This window comes from Caretta caretta, chromosome 5 (assembly GCF_965140235.1).
Source record: "Caretta caretta isolate rCarCar2 chromosome 5, rCarCar1.hap1, whole genome shotgun sequence".
Lineage (NCBI taxonomy): Eukaryota > Metazoa > Chordata > Testudines > Cheloniidae > Caretta > Caretta caretta.
Genome location: NC_134210.1, coordinates 130260088 through 130281480, shown reverse-complemented (window position 1 = coordinate 130281480; position 21393 = coordinate 130260088). Strand labels below are relative to the sequence as shown.

The 21393-nt window shown below is 39.5% G+C and overlaps 1 protein-coding gene across 3 annotated transcripts in view; it reads right to left on the bottom strand.

The window, feature by feature from the left end:
* The window catches only part of PIGG (phosphatidylinositol glycan anchor biosynthesis class G (EMM blood group)), a 178308-nt gene that overhangs the window by 70097 nt on the left and 86818 nt on the right, over window positions 1–21393 (bottom strand). For all 3 annotated transcript variants that reach the window (XM_075128893.1, XM_048851464.2, XM_075128894.1), the window contains exons 11-12: window positions 7225–7534; window positions 2738–2901 (exon numbers count right to left, since the gene is read on the bottom strand). In XM_075128893.1, coding sequence (XP_074984994.1) covers window positions 2738–2901; window positions 7225–7534 — 474 coding nt within the window. The remainder of the gene's footprint in view (window positions 1–2737; window positions 2902–7224; window positions 7535–21393) is intronic.

Below are 21393 nucleotides of genomic sequence, written 5' to 3'. Positions count from 1 at the left end.
AATACAGTGGGGAGATTTTATATACATAGAGAACATGAAACAATGGGTGTTACCATACACACTGTAACGAGAGTGATCAGGTAAGGTGAGCTATTACCAGGAGAGTGGGGGTGGTGGGAAGAGACCACCTTTTGTAGTGATAATCAAGGTGGGCCATTTCCAGCAGCTGACAAGAACGTCTGAGGAACAGCGGGAGGGTGGGGGATAAACATGGGGAAATAGTTTTACTTTGTGTAATGACCCATCCATTCCCAGTCTTTATTCAAGCCTAAGTTAATTGTATCCAGTTTGTAAATTAATTCCAATTCAGCAGTCTCTCTGTGGAGTCTGTTTTTGAAGTTTTAGTTTTTTTGTTGAATTGCCACTTCTAGGTCTGTAATCGAGTGACCAAAGAGATTGAAGTGTTCTGAATGTTTTGAATGTTATAATTCTTCTATGGGTACCCGCATGGCCCCACAGTATGCCAACATTTTTATGGCTGACTTAGAACAACGCTTCCTCAGCTCTCGTCCCCTTACGCCCCTACTCTACTTGCGCTACACTGATGACATCTTCATCATCTGGACCGATGGAAAAGAAGCCCTAGAGGAATTCCACCATGATTTCAACAATTTCCATCCCACCATCAACCTCAGCCTGGACCAGTCCACACACGAGATCCACTTCCTGGACACTACGGTGCTAATAAGCGATGGTCACAGAAACACCACCACCCCCCGCTCTCCTGCTGGTAATAGCTCACCTTACCTGATCAGTCTAGTTACAGTGTGTATGGTAACACCCATTGTTTCATGTTCTCTGTGTATATAAAATCTCCCCACTGTATTTTCCACTGAATGTCTCTGATGAAGTGAGCTGTAGCTCACGAAAGCTTATGCTCAAATAAATTTGTTAGTCTCTAAAGTGCCACAAGTACGCCTTTTCTTTTTATGTTTAAGTAGTGATTCAGATCCGTTGACCCCTTTCCTCTCTCCAGTGTTCCAGCCTTAATTCCAAGGAAAGTGGAACCTGAGCAAAGGACATAGACATTGAATTGCTAATTACAAAACCCTAGGTTAAAAGGAAAAGATACAGGGTATGTCCATATTGTAATTAAAAACCTGCAGCAGGCCCATGCCAGCTGACTTGGACTAAGTGGCTGTTTAATTGCAGTGCAGACGTTCGGGCTTGGTTGCAGCTAAGACTCTAGGACCCTGCAAGGTGGGAGGGTCCCAGAGCTCGGGCTGCAGCCCAAGCCTGAATGTCTACATCGCAATTAAACAGCCCCGCAAGCCTGAGCCCCGTGAACCCAAGTCTGCTGGCATAGGTCAGCTGCAGGTGTCTAACTGTAGTGCAGACATACCCAGACAGACCCAACCTGACAGTATCTGCAGCACCCAGATTCAAACAAACCCTGAAAGGCTAAAGATGCTGCAAGTTCTACCTAATATATTCAGATGAAACACTGGTCTGCTGCATTTGACCTTAACCAATCAATGACAACAAAAAATGGCCATATATCTAAGTGAGCTATAGAGCTGTCCAGGTTAGGATTCTGGTTTCTGTGACAACAATAAAGGAGATCTCAGTTTCCAATAGCGGACACTAAGTGTGTTTCCCACGCTGTTTGTACATGTGTGATATCAGCTGTTACAGAAGCAAACTGAATTTTGAATCTGGGTCTTGGGAAGTAAATGAAGTTCAATTTCAAATATTTATTTTTAAAATGTATTTGCATTTTAAATTTATAAAATATATTCCAAAATTGGAGATTTAGCCTTTCCAATTTTCAACAGCACAAAAATGATTTTGTTAAATACTTTCCTAACTTCCGAATGTAAAGTGTTCCCAATTTACACAAAATTATGTAGTAGGCCTAGATCATCAATCCCTTTGACAGAATTTAAAATTTCTAAAAATAAATAGTTACAAAAAACATGCAACTTTTTTTAATGAACTCTTTAAACTCTGAATGGATTACTCAGTGGGCCATTGCTATGGTTACACTGATAAAGGAAGGAAAGATTTGTTCAGTCTCCAAAAATCCAGCCTAAAACAGAAATATTTATGCTGCTGCAGGGACATTATTCAACCAAATCACTACGAGCTTCCGTTTAAGATGCTACCTCAAAAACATTGCTACAAAATTTTAGCTTTCATCTTTGTTATAAAAGCATTCTAAAAACATGCTGTAAAAGCCATTCTCCCTTTGGAAAATCATTAGAAGACTGATACCCATCTGCATGAATACTGTACATTGCCAAGTGTAAGGTTTTCAAAATATTCCTAAAACCTCAAATTTTGAACCTGAAACCGAAGTAAAAAAATTACAGGAGCTTTGTCTTGTCTTACTCGTCTCCCTCACAGTACTACACTGACACAAAAGCGGTTGTACCCCACTGTGCTGGGCACTGTATGGACTGATACAGATGGAGAGGGAATCTCTGCTCCAGACAGCTCACAATTTAAGTGACAGGTGAAAGGAAGGGGATGGGGATAGAACATCATACATATAAACATGGAGATGATTAACAAACCTGTGCCAGATCCAGGATTTTTTTTAAAACATGGGAATAAAAATAGGGTGAGAAATAAGGGAGTTAGTAAGAGTACTGAACTATAAAAAGGGCAGGAAGAGCAACAAAGGGCTAAAGTTAAGGGGGGAAAGGCATATGAGCTCCTGTTTACATTATGTGGATGCTTTTCTGTATCTGTGAGAACCATTCCTTTTAATTTTATCAGCTTTTAGTACAATTACCTGCTAACTTCGGAGCTCAAGTAGCACAGCAAGTGAATGGCCCAAAGCAAAGGTCCTGCGTACGTTGCAAATCCAGTAAGAAAAATTGCTGGTATTTCCACATAGTTGTCTAATCCCACAAAACCAGCTGAAATATCCACTGTAGCAATACTATTTGAGTTTCCCTGAAAATAAAACAAAGATATCACTTAGATGTCTGAAAGGCAGAATGAAACAGTACACATCAAAGAGTTTAATTAACACGTAGCTTTAAAGGCTTAATAAGTCTTTGAGCCCTAAATCAGTATTCTGAATTTAACTAAAGAAACTTATGAGAAAGAGGTTCTACGTTAGCACATAAATGAGGAACACAAACAACCCTTGAAGCATGAAGCTTTTCTCACAAGCAAGAATAAAAACAAATCTTTGGCAAATGCAACCTTTGCTAGGTAAGTAGCTAAATGGTAGGTAGCTAAATGCTACCTTAATATAGCATATATGCTGTGGAGAATAACTCCTTTATGTTCAAAAGTCTGAAGGACGGGAGGCAACCATATGCCTCTGAAAACAGCACTTATTTTGCTCAAAACATGAAATTTCATATGGTCAGAAGCACCTCTCACTATCTGGAAGCTATTAGTTGCATTGCCTTGGCGACATTTTGTGACACCGACAATAAGGAAGTGCTATGTCAGACTAACGAGTTTCCAATCTGCTTTAACACTAGTTTAATGACACAGAAGCTTAGTGTTCTGATTGCTTTTCCTCATGACCTGGCCTTAAACTCATGCATCTCTTTAATAACTAGAGTATCATGCAGAATAAATAGGTGTACAAGCAGGTTGTGCAAGAAAAATCAAGAGTTATTTTAAATAATTATTTGAATCCAATCATTACATTTAATATGAAATAAAAGAAGAAAGGCAAGAACAATATTCAAGGTTTTAGCCTACAATTTCCTTCCTCCCTCTTACAGGCACATTGTTTCAAAAGACAGTTAAAGACGACAAGTCTGACCAATGCAATCAAATGGAAGCCTCATCTGCCAATGGTCATCCATTCCTGACAATTTTACATTGTAAGTTCTTTTGAATAAAGTTTTACTAATATGAACTTCTCCGCATATTTTCAATTGCTATTTTCTTAGTTATGAAGCCGACCATGGAATACTAACTGAAACCTCAACTTATTAACTGGATTTGGAGACTTTTTAAAACACATTATTTACTTTAAGCTGTCACTGCTTGTAAACATCAGGTTTCAGCATGAAGACAGGTTTCAGCCAGACCACACCACATGATCCATTGTCTACAGCCAAGCTCTACGATACAACCGCATTTGCTCCAACCCTCAGACAGACAAACACCTACAAGATCTCTATCAAGCGTTCTTACAACTACAGTACCCACCTGCGGAAGTGAAGAAACAGATTGACAGACCAAGAGGAGTACCCAAAAGTTACCTACTACAGGACAGGCTCAACAAAGAAAATAACAGAACGCCACTAGCCATCACCTTCAGCCCCCAACTAAAACCTCTCCAACGCATCATCAAGGGTCTACAACCTATCCTGAAGGATGACCCGTCACTCTCTCAGATCTTTGGAGACAGGCCAGTCCTTGCTTACAGACAGCCCCCCAACTTGAAGCAAATACTCACCAGCAACCACACACCACACAACAGAACCACTAACCCAGAAACCTATCCTTGCAACAAAGCCCGTTGCCAACTGTGTCCACATATCTGTTCAGGGGACACCATCATAGGGCCTAATCACATCAGCCACACTATCAGAGGCTCGTTCACCTGCACATCTACCAATGTGATATAAGCCATCATGTGCCAGCAATGCCCCTCTGCCATGTATGTTGGCCAAACTGGACAGTCTCTACGTAAAAGAACAAATGGACACAAATCAGATGTCAAGAATTATAACATTCAAAAACCAGTCGGAGAACACTTCAATCTCTTTGGTCACTCGATTACAGACCTAAAAGTGGCAATTCTTCAACAAAAAAAACTTCAAAAACAGACTCCAACGAGAGACTGCTGAATTGGAATTAATTTGTAAACTGGATACAATTAACTTAGGCTTGAATAAAGACTGGGAGTGGATGGGTCATTACACAAAGTAAAACTATTTCCCCACGTTTATCCCCCCCACACACACACACACTGTTCCTCAGACGTTCTTGTCAACTGCTGGAAATGGCCCACCTTGATCATCACTAAAAAAGGTGTCCCGTCCCGTCCCCCCCCCCGCTCTCCTGCTGGTAATAGGCTCACCTTACCTGATCAATCTCGTTACAGTGTGTATTCTTAACACCCATTGTTTCATGTTCTCTGTGTATATAAATTTCCCCACTGTATTTTCCACTGAAAGCATCCGTGAGCTGTAGCTCACGAAAGCCTATGCTCAGATAAATTTGTTAGTCTCTAAGGTGCCACAAGTCCTCCTTTTCTTTTAGTATGAAGACAATGGTCTACATTTTTTAGGACTCTATAATTAATGAAGACTAAAGTAATCTTTACTTCTGTTGTCACTGCATGCTCTGAATTAAACAGCAATGATAAAACCACAGGGCACTTCCAGGGAATTAATGATCCATTGGAAGGAGCGGATGGCTTGAGGCTCAGGAAAATAATGATAATCAGGCAAGGTTTGTTGAAAAATTCATTGAGGTTCATAAGCTACTGACTTACAGTAACAACGTGACACACAAAAAAGATGCTGATTTAACTGTATTAAATTTGTTACAGTTGGTTAATAAGCTTGATTTTTTTTCCCTTCATCTTGTAACACAATGTAGCAATTAAAGCAAAAAAGCAACAGGAGTCAAAGTAAGCTGGCTTTCGCATCTTCATCTCAATAAAAGCCCTCAATTATACTGATCCAGCCACTGGCAAATTAATATCTTTCCTCTAAATATAACTATTTCTCCAATTTTACAATAAAAATACCATATATAAAAGTTAAGAAAGTGTCCCTGATAATTTCCCTGATGAAAAGCCTGGCCAGCAACCCTCACACCTCATATAGAATATATTCCCATATAGCAGGAGAAAAAGCCACAGAAATTCCTTATGACTAACCACCCACAATGTCTCTCTCATTTAGAAGGAAGTCAATCCAATCCACATCTCCCTTCCACAAGGATGGAAATGCTGGTTGAGGTAGCCTGGGACCAGCACAAAAAGGAAAAAGAGGGAAAAATGTCACTCTCCCAAATCAATGTCCATAAATAATGTATCCTTATATTCTATATCCCCAATATTACCCTGAGAGTTATATTTGCCACCCTTACTCACAGTAGGGCAGTTCTACTCATTGATGTCAATGAGGCTCCGCAGGAAGTAAGGTAGCAGAATTTGGCCTTTCTTCAGATTCTCAACAATTTACATTCACAATAGTTTTAATCTCACCTAAACTACATCAAAGTTTCATACAGTTCCAGTTCAGAGGCTTTGTATGTCTCAAGTCAGTGACAGAACTAGATTTGTCTGTTGCTATTTTAAATATTAATCATGTCTGTTAACATTCTTAAATTAATTATTTGTATTGCAGTAGCACCTAGGAGTCCTGGGACTCCATATTAAAGTGGAATATTTTTATACAAACCAGCATGATCCAAGCAGGGTGAATGAACATGATTTTACATGCCACTGTTTTTGCCAATATTACAGTCCACAATAAAGTTATTTACTGGAGTTACCTGATCTTTTCCCCATTTGAAAAAAACAGTGGCAGTAAATATTTATACTATGGCAGGAAATCAAAGCACTTCTGAGAATTTGGCAAAACACCATCTCAAATTATTTATTAAATACCTTAATTAACATGGACCATAGAAGTTTTTCAAAAGCTTTTAAAATTTTTAAATTAGTCCACTTAGCCCTTGAGTCTTCCCATTGCCCACTGAAACTACCACTATTAATACCTCCTGCTCCACAAATGAACTTTACATATTTCCTTTTGTATATACTTTATTTCTGAAGCTCTATTCCTTCAAGAAATTAGTTGATGCTATAATATTACGAATAAAACATTCTGAAAGTTGTATCACTATTTTAAGAAGCTATCCTTCCCCATATGTGCCAGGATAGATTTTACCATATTATATTTTATTAGTAGTAGCCTTTAGAGACAGACTAAACTAGACCAGAAGTTATAAATTGACTGCAATTTTATATTAGCTTAGTTCATGTTCTTGCCAAGAACACTGTACATTTTTATATATATATATATATATATATATATATATATATATATATATATGCATGTTAGCACTATTTATTTATTTTTTGTATGTACGTGCAAATGTTATTCCACACTAAATAGCATAGGTTGGTGGAGAATAAAGTTAACTGAAACCTAGGGGCCTCACTCTGCATGAGTAGTTCCACTGACTTGAGTCTTTGCAGGATCAGGCCCTATGGTGCAATTTAACACAACACATGGTAGAATACCTACACACATTATTTTCATTGATGCTGTATTATCAGCTTACCTGAAAATAGAAGAAGGCTTGGCCAAACCAATAATGCATAATAGTAATTTGAGCTGCATCAAATTTTAGTGGCTTCCAGATACATCTTGTCATTATCATTTGAATCAGTAGGCAAAACACCAAAACTGGCAGGTTATGGGGTCTAAATAGCAGGGCTGCTAGCAGAACCAATCCGCTATATACTTCCCATAAACCAATACTCTTGGTCTTGCAGTCTGCAGATATAACCTGTGATTTGAGTAAATCTTTGGTTCCAGTGAAGATTATGCCAAGAACAAAGACATAAACAAAACGAGCTTCAATAATTCCCCTAAAAAGGAAAACCAGAAAGATAATTTGTTAGTATCTATTTTCACAAGTCAAAAAAAGTATGAGACAAAGATGATTCTGAGAAATGCATCAAAATTCAAGTGTGATCACTGACCAAGTGTGTCATAAAGTGTATTTCAAATAGAATAGTGTTAAAAATATTTCAAATTTAAACTGTGCTACCCCAATGAAACAGCTTTGGCAACGAACACATTAGTTTTTTTTAATTGTTAAGTCAGCTAAAGTCACTGCAATGATTTGTTACTCCTGTCAAGTATCAATCCTGGTACATATGGGGAAGGATAGCTCCTAAACTTACTAACATCCAGATGGCTTGTCAGTTTAACATATGAATTTTATCTTGAAATTTAAAATTCAAGAACTTTTTAGATTTAGGAAGTTTCTTTCAACAACTAATTATTTGATTTGTGTCAGTTTTTTCAAATCACAGGCATTTAAGGCTATATCAAAATATTACTCAAACGTTTTTATTTCAGCCAGAGATCCACGATCTACAGTTCTCTTAGAAAATCCAACACAGTGGGCATGAATGGACTTTTCACAATAATCCCCCAATTTTAAATAGTATACACCTGACTAGAATCATTGGATGCATAGTACTACATCACCGTAAACTCTGGTAATATGCAAACTGCAAATTAATAGCAGGTGAAGAAAGGTTAACATTAAGCTTGAGATTTTAAGCACACCAGATTTAGGAAACTGAAAAGTTAAAAGTTCATACAACGGGAACTTGACTAGGTTATACTTTTGACAATGTAATTAGATCATTTCATTCAGTTAAATGTATAATCAACCTTGAATATATACAAAAGCAGCAATATGGCTTACCGTTTTATGAATATTAACTTGCGTATTTAATTTCTCAATCTTCACATTCCATTAACAGAATTTGGGTTTTTGGGGTTTTTTACATGTAATGTCTTTATATTTTTCTTTCCCCCCCCCCAGTACTATTGTTCCAATTCACTTCTGCTTGCATATAAATTTCTGCATATGATACCTTACTGAAAGTACATGTGTAAACAGTGGTTAAGATTTTCAAAAATGGTTGTTTAAGATCAAGTTCTGAAATTCTTAGTCACAAAGTGGCACATCTTATCAATTTTAATGTTTCAAGGCACAAGAAAACCACTAAAATGAGGCTAGGATGCGTCTCTGGTCAGGTTTTTATGCAACTTTCTGACATAGGTTTCTTGTACCATACTTTGACGCATACAATACTATCTGCTGTTGAGGACGGGATACTGGTGGGTACAAATGAAGAGGATAAATTGTAGAAAAGGAAAAGAATTAAGAAACAACCAGTTTCACTTTCAAAATCAAACAGTTTATGAATAAATGTTGCTGACCTGTAACCCCTGACCTGATTTTAGGGAGCAATATTAAATTGTATATCATATCAAGAGTCCAGGAGAGCTGGCTGTATTTCAGGGAATCCCTGTTGAGGTTACAGGGACAAACCATCCCGATGTGTCGAAAGAATAGTAAATATGGCAGGCGACAAGCTTGGCTTAACGGTGAAATCCTAGCGGATCTTAAACATAAAAAAGAAGCTTACAAGAAGTGGAAGGTTGGACATATGACCAGGGAAGAGTATAAAAATATTGCTCGGGCATGTAGGAATAAAATCAGGAGGGCCAAATCGCACCTGGAGCTGCAGCTAGCGAGAGATGTCAAGAGTAACAAGAAGGGTTTCTTCAGGTATGTTGGCAACAAGAAGGAAGCCAAGGAAAGTGTGGGCCCCTTAATGAAGGAGGGAGGCAACCTAGTGACAGAGGATGTGGAAAAAGCTAATGTACTCAATGCTTTTTTTGCCTCTGTCTTCACTAACAAGGTCAGCTCCCAGACTGCTGCGCTGGGCATCACAACATGGGGAAGAGATGGCCAGCCCTCTGTGGAGAAAGAGGTGGTTAGGGACTATTTAGAAAAGCTGGACATGCACAAGTCCATGGGGCCGGACGAGTTGCATTCAAGAGTGCTAAAGGAATTGGCGGCTGTGATTGCAGAGAAATTGGCCATTATCTTTGAAAACTCGTGGCGAACGGGGGAAGTCCCAGATGACTGGAAAAAGGCTAATGTAGTGCCAATCTTTAAAAAAGGGAAGAAGGAGGATCCTGGGAACTACAGGCCAGTCAGCCTCACCTCAGTCCCCGGAAAAATCATGGAGCAGGTCCTCAAAGAATCAATCCTGAAGCACTTACATGAGAGGAAAGTGATCAGGAACAGTCAGCATGGATTCACCAAAGGAAGGTCATGCCTGACTAATCTAATCGCCTTCTATGATGAGATTACTGGTTCTGTGGATGAAGGGAAAGCAGTGGATGTATTGTTTCTTGACTTTAGCAAAGCTTTTGACACAGTCTCCCACAGTATTCTTGTCAGCAAGTTAAAGAAGTATGGGCTGGATGAATGCACTATAAGGTGGGTAGAAAGTTGGCTAGATTGTCGGGCTCAACGGGTAGTGATCCATGGCTCCATGTCTAGTTGGCAGCCGGTGCCAAGTGGAGTACCCCAGGGGTCGGTCCTGGGGCTGGTTTTGTTCAATATCTTCATAAATGATCTGGAGGATGGTGTGGATTGCACTCTCAGCAAATTTGCGGATGATACTAAACTGGGAGGAGTGGTAGATATGCTGGAGGGCAGGAATAGGATACAGAGGGACCTAAACAAATTGGAGGATCGGGCCAAAAGAAATCTGATGAGGTTCAATAAGGATAAGTGCAGGGTCCTGCACTTAGGACAGAAGAACCCAATGCACAGCTACCGACTAGGGATCGAATGGCTAGGCAGCAGTTCTGCAGAAAAGGACCTAGGGGTGACAGTGGACGAGAAGCTGCATATGAGTCAGCAGTGTGCCCTTGTTGCCAAGAAGGCCAATGGCATTTTGGGATGTATAAATAGGGACATAGACAGCAGATCAAGGGATGTGATCGTTCCCCTCTATTCGACATTGGTGAGGCCTCATCTGGAGTACTGTGTCCAGTTTTGGGCCCCACACTACAAGAAGGATGTGGATAAATTGGAGAGAGTCCAGCGAAGGGCAACAAAAATGATTAGGGGTCTGGAACACATGAGTTATGAGGAGAGGCTGAGGGAACTGGGATTGTTTAGTCTGCAGAAGAGAAGAATGAGGGGGGATTTGATAGCTGCTTTCAACTACCTGAGAGGTGGTTCCAAAGAGGATGGTTCTAGACTATTCTCAGTGGTAGAAGAGGACAGGAGAAGGAGTAATGGTCTCAAGTTGCAGTGGGGGAGGTTTAGGTTGGATATTAGGAAAAACTTTTTCACTAGGAGGGTGGTGAAACACTGGAATGCGTTACCTACGGAGGTGGTAGAATCTCCTTCCTTAGAAGTTTTTAAGGTCAGGCTTGACAAAGCCCTGGCTGGGATGATTTCATTGGGGATTGGTCCTGCTTTGAACAGGGGGTTGGACTAGATGACCTCCTGAGGTCCCTTCCAACCCTGATATTCTATGATCTATGATTTTTTGATGCTAAGGCATATTAACATGCTTTAAGATAGTAATATAGAAGTTAGAGCTGTAATAGTAATAGAATAACAAAAAATTAATATTTGAGATAGGCTTTGCAATAAGTTGAGGCCTAGTAAAGTCTGTTAGTTTAAGTATCATTATCTTAAGCAGCAGACAGTTAGCAGAAGGCCTAACACTTTGGCCAAGAGTAAGTGCTTAACCTAGAGTTATATAATTTAGCAATTTATAATAAGCTAACCACAAAAGAACAAACCAAATCTAATTTTGGGGAGTTTTTTTAGTATGTGTAACCATGTGATTAACCTCATTCCCATACTGGAAACAATGAAAAGTGTATTAATGCGGTATTGATGCAAACAGCTATGTTATCAACTGGAACTCCAGTTATGGTTTTCCAGACAGCCAGACATGGATGGGGGTCAGGATTCAGTCAAATATGGTCACCAGACATGTGAGTGTGTCCAGGGGAAGGAGGCATGAGGTATTTAAAAAAAAAAAGATATCCAACAGGACATCGGAATCAACAAAGTAGATGGAAGCCCAAATGTTATTCAGGCTCATGATGAACTTCCCCAAAATGATTCCTAGAGTATATCTTTTGGAAAAACATCCAATCTTGATTTAAAGATGGGTCAATGATGGAGAATCCACCATGAGCCTTGGTAAGTTGTTCCAGTGGTTAATTACTCTCACTGTTAAAAATTTATGCTTTCAATTTGTCTAGCTTCAACTTCCAGCCATTAGATCATGTTATACTTTTCTCCGATAGATTGAAAAGCCCATTATTAAATATTTGCTCCCCGTGTTGGTACTTGCAGATTGTAATCAAGTCACCCATTAACCTTCTCTTCATTAAGCTAAATTAAGCTCCTTAAGTCTATCACGATAAGGCATGTTTTCCAATCCTTTAATTATTCTTGGGGTTCTTCTCTGAACCCTCTCCAATTTATCAACATTCTCCTTTAGGATTGAAGCCAGTCTCTTGGCTTTACCGTTGGTAGTACTAAAAATATTTAACCAATTTTCTGTTTTAGAATATCAGAACACACCACATTTCACAGCTTCTCAAGCAAAACCAGTATTTTAGGGAATGTATGCTAACCACTTTCTACAACTGCTATTTTAGTACACCCATAAATTGATCTTTATTCTCCATTTTCAGGTACCATCACAGCCACAATATCAAGCATTTGAGAGGGGAGCAAAAGTTTTTGAAACAACCTGAAGTGATCACTGGGCTCCAGAATTTTGAGAACGGCTGTTCAAGAAGAAGAGAGCATGAGACAAGGCAAAGCAGAACTGGGAGGAAGAGAAGGTATCTAGATGTACACTAAAAATTAATTGGTGCGTCTCTGTTCATTGGTCAAACTGGACCAAAGTCAGCATTCACTGTGGACTACTGAGCCACCCAATAGTACAATGGGGTCCTAGTCCATAAACAGGACTCCTAGGTGCTATATAATACAAATAAATGAAAAATGCCAAAAAATAATATTTTTAGGCAACCAAATACAATAGAATTTCTCCATTGCCACAATTAATTACTTATACGTTCTGAGTGGAGAGTGAACATGCCCTGCTCTATAGATACCAGAATCAATTCAGATCTTAAAGTAAACTGATTCAGAAGCTCTCAGGTGCTCAAGATGTGGTAGTCTGGATCACATAACCCAACTTTGGACAAACCTGATTTCAACCAGGCAAGTATTCACAAGAAACAAGCTTAGCCAGAATCTCCTGGAAAAAGTCAAAGCAAAACTTTTCCCTTTCAAATGCGTATGTTTCAACTCTTTGTGAAACCAATTTACATTAGCATCCCAAATAGAATAATAGAATCATAGAATATCACGGTTGGAAGGGACCACAGGTGGTCATCTAGTCCAACCCCCTGCTCAAAGTAGGACCAATCCCCAATTTTTGCTCCAATAGGCAACCTTGACCAAAAAACTACATTTTCATATCAGAGAAAGAGACTAGAAATGAAAAGGGGATGGGGGAAATTGGGGAGATTATCTGGGGCTCCAGTTCTTTTCAGTAGCACCAACATTAATAATTTGTGATTCTATCAAGCCAATAAAGGCTGAAGAAACCTGACACTAATAATGAGGACTTCCAACATATAAAGACAAAAAAACCCCACACCCACCATTAAGCCTTCAAAGCAATTTTTTTAAAGGTGGAGACGCAAATGAAACCTAACACTACAAGCTAGTGTTTGCTTGCACATTGGTGTACAGTATTTAAGTGTTTTCCACTTAACGTCCAGTTCATATGAAAGTTAGAACTTCCGTGCATTGATTTTTTCTGGTCTGCAAAGCAATTAGCCAGTAGCTATTAAACAATGTTGCCCACAGAGATTTTCCATGTGATCATGATATATACCCTACTGACAATTTCTATTTTTGGAAATGAGTTCTCCCCGCTTCTCTCCTCCACCCCCCAAAAATTCAGCTGAAAATATCTTTCGCTTTTAAGGGCTTTTTCTCTCCCTTGCTTCTATAGTAAATATACAGTCCTTGCCTCAGAATTTAAAATTTAGTTTAATGACAAAATGCAACAGTCAGGGAAAGGTAAATTAACAATATGTGCATGTATTTGTACAAGAAAGCTGTCTTCACAACATAGCTCACCACCTGGCAGGGATCTGCAGGCATCATGGCAGAGTGTCTTAAAGGATTTGAAGGAAAGTGTTTTGGACTGACCTGAGTTCAAATAGCGCACAAAGTTGGAGAAGAAAGAGTGGATTTGATTTAAATTACTAGTCAGGAAGACTCGATTTAATCATGGATTTCTACATAAAAGTGCATTCTTGTTGGTTGTTATAACCTTAATGCATATTCTTCACAACTCAGAGATAGATGTAGGTTTCATTTTTAGAAGGTACATACTCTACATTTTTAAAGTGATGTTCCTTTCATCATCTTCAGGGCAGCTTCCTCCTGAGAAGGAATACTTCTCATGATGTTGTTTCATTCACACAACCAGGTCTTGCATTTCTTTGTTCCACTGTTTGCATTTTGCACGCATGCCTATCTTACCCACAGGTAGAGGAATGTCATTAAAATGTTCCCAAACTGGGTCTCTTATGGCCTGCTGCCATTATAGGTTTTCCCTTCTAGTGAATGATATGGTAGATCTCAAATCAATGAAGGCTACACTCAGAAAGACCTGAAGACTTCTGGAATATGCTGCTCAAACAGTTTCACTTTTGTTTCTACTGCCTGTCCCTCCTTCTCACATTTATCTCCAGACTTCTTCTCCTAGTCCAGATCTATTCTGCCCCCAACAATCTTCTATTCATTGAACTTTTTGGAACTTTGCACTTTTAGAGAGAGGTACGGGATTGACTCTGTGTACACAAATTTGCAGAGGGAGAATAGGGTCGAGGTCTGTTATTTCTCACCTCTATATATTAATTTATTTATTTAAAAACATTTTTGCTGTTAACAAGCATGGTATCTCTGGAGAGACAAATCCACAGTTTGAGAACTGAAAAACTAAGCATGTCTGAGGGTATCTTCTAGACTGAGCACTGAGTGCCATTGGGTAGATAAAAAGATTAACCTAAATAATCTATACAGAAGCCCCGGGTACCCCATAAAATTGGGACCCTAATCCATGAACTATTGGAACTCATTTACAAAACTTTTCTTAAACATTACATGAATATATGCTCTTATACTATAGAATTAGAATTTATAATCCCTATTCCATGATGAAAAGGAGTACTTGTGGCACCTTAGAGACTAACCAATTTATTTGAGCATGAGCTTTCGTGAGCTACAGCTCACTTCATCACTTCATCACTTGATCTGATGAAGTGAGCTGTAGCTCACGAAAGCTCATGCTCAAATAAATTGGTTAGTCTCTAAGGTGCCACAAGTGCTCCTTTTCTTTTTGCGAATACAGACTAACACGGCTGTTCCTCTGAAACCTGTCAATATTCCATGATGAGATCTCTTTGAGCTATAATTTATCTTAATTAAAACGGTCTTTAGATAAAATACTTTTTGAGGGGAAAAAACTATCAAAAAATCTGATTTTTTATTTTGATTTTTTTAAAACATTGATTTTTATCCACCCTGGAAGCAAATGGTCTTTTCAAATTGACAGCACCCTTTTTAAGGCAAGGAATTGCATCTTTTGGACACAATTTTCAAATATTTTTTCAAGTTGGAAGAACTTATACAAACATCAGCTGGGTTGAATAGTCTCAGTAAGAAAACCAACCATTACTGTGCAATACATGTTTCATGTAAATGTCCAGTTCAAAAAGTCTTTTAAAAAGTGACCAACTGAAAATTTACTGGAAAATATGACGTCTGAAGTAAAAGAATTTCTCCTGCCCTTGTACTCTCTGCGGGAAAGAATTTCACTCTTAATTAGAAGCGAAAATCTAATACAAAGTACTATGTACAACTAGATCAAGGAGCATATGTAATTCAACATCACAGAAGCACCAACTTAAGAGCAAACATTCAAGATGGCAATATCACATTAATCAAGTCAAATCAAGCAATAGGCAGGGCAATGAGGCAATTTTAGCACAAATCATGAATTTAACCAGGTACTTACAAACATCTGAACACACCGTGTCCAGTATTATAAAAAAACCTTTCATAATTATTGTCAGGGTTCCTTCCCCACTCTAATTAAGAGTGAATTTTTTTCCCGCAGAGAGTCCAAGAGCAGGAGAAAGCTACTGGGCTTTTTATTCTTCCCTCTCTTGTAATAACTGTCATCAAATGAGGCACCTGCCACTTTGCAGTCAAGCATAGAGGAGACTAGCTCTGATCCACGCCTGGACACATTGGGGCCACCTCTGCTATCCAGTAGGATATTTGAAATGTACAAAGGCAGAAAGTGAAAGCTTTTGTTGCTGCTGTTTTTAATAGAGCTATTTGTCTTCTACTGATCACACAAGAAGTGAGATAAGACCATTACTGCCTCCAGAGTCAAATATGTTGTAAGTAGTGCATGTCAGAAGCTATATATGAATTCTACTTTTCTTCATGTAAGCAAGTATTAACTGTGGGATTTCTTAAATAGCTTCCAAAAATATTTCTATTATAGGAAAAAATGGCAGCAATGGCTTTAACTAAGTAAGGTTGCATAACACTTAATTTTTAAGACTCTTTTCAATGGTTTACAACTCTGCCAAATTTCCATCCTAGTCTGTGCCTTTGGCTAATTTTTTTTTCTCTGAGCAAACAGCTCAGCTAAGGATTTTCAAGGATTAGGTTAGAGAAATATTTTTTGCCAATGTGAAAACATTCTCCTAACATTCCATTGAGGAGCTCTAGCATTTCCATACTGGGAAGCCGGGCTGAAATTCAGGAAGGTGGTGGTACTTCTATCAGAGGGTTGCCTTTTGTCGTCCCTGTGAAAATCTATTCAAACTTCTCTGAATGTTAAATTTCAGACAACTGTCATTTATCCATGTTCAACAGAGAAAGTTTGGCAGCAAATTTCTCCAAAGATTCCATTTGTACTGAGAATGCTCAATTCCCACATAGCTCCATGCCAACCACACTGAGCATGCTCAATCCCCACACAGCTCATGTTCAAGGGGCTGAAAAAGATAAACAGCATCCAGGAGGAGCAGTTGCTGGGGATGCTTTAGTGTTAGGTACTAGAACAGGGCAGGGACAGTCTCTCCTATACCTTCAATGCTCCCCCTTGGTGGTGCCCAGGCTACATTGGAGAAGAAAGAATCAGCCTGACTGGAATGCAGATGAATGACAAGCAGCAAGGACACAGTGACATGCTAGGGGACAAGAGGCAGAAGGGTCTGAAATCACTTGAGGACATTCCTTTCTATACCATGGAATTGAAGCCTAGAGTCCTGAGTCAAAATTCTTCTGCTATCAACCAATGTCTGAAACTCACTGGCAAAATGTGTCTCTCTTTAGTGACTGGCCTATAGAGAGGTTAAGAGCCTATTCTTGGTACCAATTATCCCATTACCTCAAATAGCAGAGGTCTGGGCTGCAGATCTAAAGGTTCCTACCCTGTTGACAAACCACGTGTGGGCTTAATATGGTTCCAAATAGTGGGTTTTTTTTTTAAAGTTTGCTTTTTAAAAATGAAGAAATTACACACAAAAAGCTATGTTCAAATAATATTAGAATTGCAAAATCAAGCACTTAAAAGTTAGGAAATGCCAGAATTAATGTTTCCTGTGCAATCCTAATTCAGCCCCCTTGTGCATGTACATGACTGTAGTGGGGCGCCTGCCCCACTCCAGTAGGCAGGGGGTTAAAAGCAGCACTGGAGAGAGCTGCAGCTGGGAAAAGGAGTGAAAGCACTTGAGTGGTGAAAAGCACAGGTGTGGCCAGCTCAATCAGGGCCCAGCTGGCCCTTATAAGAGGGCTGTGGGCCAGAAGTTGGAGGAGTCTCTCTCCAGCCCTGGAGGGAGAAGGGCTAGCTGCCTCAGAGGAAGGAACCTGAACTGGAGCAGTGCTGGGGAATAGGGCAAGGAAGCTGGGGAGCTTCAGCCTGGTAAAACCCCAGGCTGCAGGCCTTGTTGAAGGCCTACAGAGGTACTGGGGCTGCAGAGATCCAGCCTGGGAATAGGCAAAGGCAACAGGTGATGATGAGTGGCCATTACAGACTGCAAATCTGCCCCAGAGAAAGGGAGCTGGATGATGACTGGCAGTAGCCATTGAGGCAAGGTGGGGATAGAGGGTCGGGGGTTCCCCTGGGAGGGGAGACCCAGAGAGTGGGCATACTGTAGAGGACAGAACCCCGAGGTAAAGGGGCACCGGAGTCTGGGAGGGACACGGGGGCCTGAGGCAGGCGAGCCACCAGCAGAAGGAGGTGCTCCATATGCTGGAGAGCTAATTCCCAGACAACTAGCAGGAGGCGCTTCGCTCGTGAGTCCTTGCTTCACTACAATGATACAGTCCCTAACTGCATATCAGACATTTCTCACAGGACCTCTGCTTCATTTAGCATATTCAAAGGCTGTACAGTGGATGAAGCTTTTGTGTGGAGGGTCCTGTGTCATTTGTCGCAGAAACTGGGAGGTGTGAGGTAAATACAGGCAGTCCTCAGACTTACGACACAATTGGTTCCTTACGATTGCATTTGTAAGTTGGAACTCAGAACTGCAATCTACTCCATTGCAGGACCGAGCATTGTAAACTTGAAACCTATAGTCATAAATCGAATCAGGGTGTCAATGTAGAAGCGTTGTAAGTGCCGTTCATCGTAACTCGAACATCGTAAAGTCGAGGACTGCCTGTAATGTAGGGGACTGCAGGAACTGAAAGGATGACCTCTTGGTTACGGAAATACATTGACACCCTGAAGATCTGAGTTCTAGTCATGTCTCTGCCACCAAGCTTCTAACTGATGCTGGGCAAGTCACACATCAAACTTTTCACAAGTGGACACTCTGTTTCTCACTTTCTTAGTGCTCAGCTTGAGAAACTTGGGATACTTGGGGCTTCATTTGCAGACACACTGGGCACTCAGTGCAACTGAAGTCAATGGTGAGCTGTAGCTCACGAAAGCTCATACTCAAATAAATTGGTTAGTCTCTAAGGTGCCACAAGTACTCCTTTTCTTTTTGCAAATACAGACTAACACGGCTGTTCCTCTGAAACCTGTCAAATGGAAGCTATGTTATTAATGTATGTGCTATAAAAGTAGTAACATATCTGTCAAGAGCATCCACTAGGGCCCAATTTTCAATATTGGCTTTAACCTCTATGCATCTTAGTTCCTCATCTGTAAAATGTGAATATCATCATCTTACAAGGGATCCTCTGAATCCATTCATTAATGTTTGTGTAGCACTCAGCAGCTATGGTGAGGAGTTCCTGAGAAAATCCCATGAGGAAATAATTCTGTATGGAATTCAGGGTTTGGATGGTGCGTAGTAAATAAGGCACAAGTAAAGAGAAATATTCAACAACTACCCATTCAGTGAACACCATTCATTTTGTGCACTGAATGAGGCAGGGAGTCCTGATGTAAAAATAATAAGTGATCATAAAGTACAGGCTGTTGGCAATGTATACATATAATGGGGCTAAATGAAGGTTACACAGAAATTTTTTTTTGACTTTCCCACCTTTTAGGTACTTGACGTTGCAACCTTAACATTCTTTTAATGTAGTTTTTATATGTAACCTAATACACAACATTTCTCACATTATGGTCAAGTTACAAAATTAGGAAAAGCATAACTTGCTAAGATCATATAGCAAATAAAGAGTTACAAATAAAAAACACAGATTTCCTGATTTGCAGTCCAGCATTGGACCATGTTGCCTTTCCAGATATTTCTACCAGATTGTGTCAGAGTTCAGGCACATTTGCAAGGCAAGGTAGAAAGACCTGCATTACTGCAGCCCATAGAATCATAGAATATCAGGGTTGGAAGTGACCTCAGGAGGTCATCTAGTCCAACCCCATGCTCAAAGCAGGACCAAGCCCCAATTTTTGCCCCAGATCCCTAAATGGCCCCCTCAAGGATTGAGCTCTCAACCCTGGGTTTAGCAGGCCAATGCTCAAACCACTGAACTATCCCTCCCCCATAATGTATGTATTCTACACTTCAGTCTCCATGGCAGTATTTTTATCTTAAAAGGTAAAGGTAGTAGGCAGTTTTAAAGTGGATGTCCTGTCAACGCAAGTAACAGGGAAGCCCTGATACGTAACGCTAAGGATGGTGTAAAGACAAGGTTAAGGTGTATTGGCAGAGGTGTGCACCAAAGCTTGTAGTGTACCTGCTCCCATTTAGAAAAAGCACTAAAATTCTCCAATTTAAAAAGCCTTGTGCCATTTCTACATCTAAACAGTCATTTAATGTTAACATGCAAGTCTCACTCTTAAATGTGAGATACAGTCAGCCACGACTGTAACTGATCGTGAAGTCTGGTTTTATTAATCTAAAGAACTTTTAAGCCACTGCATAATCAAAGCTATAAATGAAAGGTCTGACATAGCAGTTTAAGCAAATCACCATATTCACATTTAAAATTAAGCTGAGTATAAAAGCCCTATGTTTTCTTAGTCAATTCTAATTGCAATTAAGACGCTGACTATAGTGTAAATCAGCGGTCAGTGAAACCTTTGCTCACTTTGTAAATTTAAGAACTCCACTTATTACTGTAACTATTCTTTTAATTTGCAGTTCAGCTGATGCAGTTAACATTCTGTTCCACACTACAGTATTTTTCCTCTCACTGAAGGAAATGCATTCTACCCTAAGGAATTGTAGTCCAACAAAAACCAAAAATCATATTTAGCAATCAGATGTATTTCCAGACAAACACATTCAAGCACGTAGTCAGATTCTGTAGTCCAAGTCAAGGTCAATGGAAATTTTTGTATGCAGAAGATCAAATAACTTACTTCCTTAATTAGTATTAAGGTATCTTCAAATATCTCTACTACATATAAAAGAAATATATGCACCACTGGTACAGCTGGCCTTAGTTAGTCTAAAAATCTTTTCCTAGGCTGCTTTCCAAGGTAACTCCCAATCTCCACTTCTTACAGAGGGTGTGACCTCTGATCCCCAATCCTCAACCAAGCTACCCAGACTCAGGTCAAATTCTAAGTGATCTCTGAACAATTTATTCTAGCCACAAGCCAATCATCTTTCTAGAATTTCCCCCAAAAGACTACAGGAATGCATCCTGAAGCTTTCCCACAATTCTGATGCTCCCTTTAGAACATGTTGACGCTGCAGGTCCAACTATATCACAACAAAAACTGAAAAATATCAGATAGGTTATAAAAGAATCAAAGCTGCTTTCCTGCACTCCGAAAGCAACTAATGCTCAGTATGAGAAAAAAAGCCCTCATGAATTAGAAGCATCATTGGGTTGTTTCATCTCACATGGTAAACATATCACCTGCTGACAGGTATGGTGGGAAAGGAGACTCAAAACTCTTAGCTTTGAAAGTTCTCAGTCTGTATAATGCTCCAAGCTTTAGACCCCAAAGGCAGAAATCTATTACATCTTGAAAGGCTATGGAGCACAACTCTCAGCTGTAAGAAACAGAAAGGCACAGGGAAACTGTTTCCTAAATGTATTTTTAGCCTTGTAGTCAAATAGTAAACCATTTCATTGTTATAAATAAGTCAGGTTGGTATTGTTCTGTACTTAATGTAGCAAATCAACATAATAGTAAATAAAACAGCAAAGGTAGTAATCTTTATAAGCCAGATTCAATAATGGAAATGGAAAAAAATGGTAACTGGCTAGATCAATAAGCTATGCCTCAAGGTAGTCAGTGTATGTGTGTCAGCCTTTGACAGGTTTCCAATTTGAGATATGGTACAGGAACATACCACTTTATTGTACCCATATATTATTTAAAGC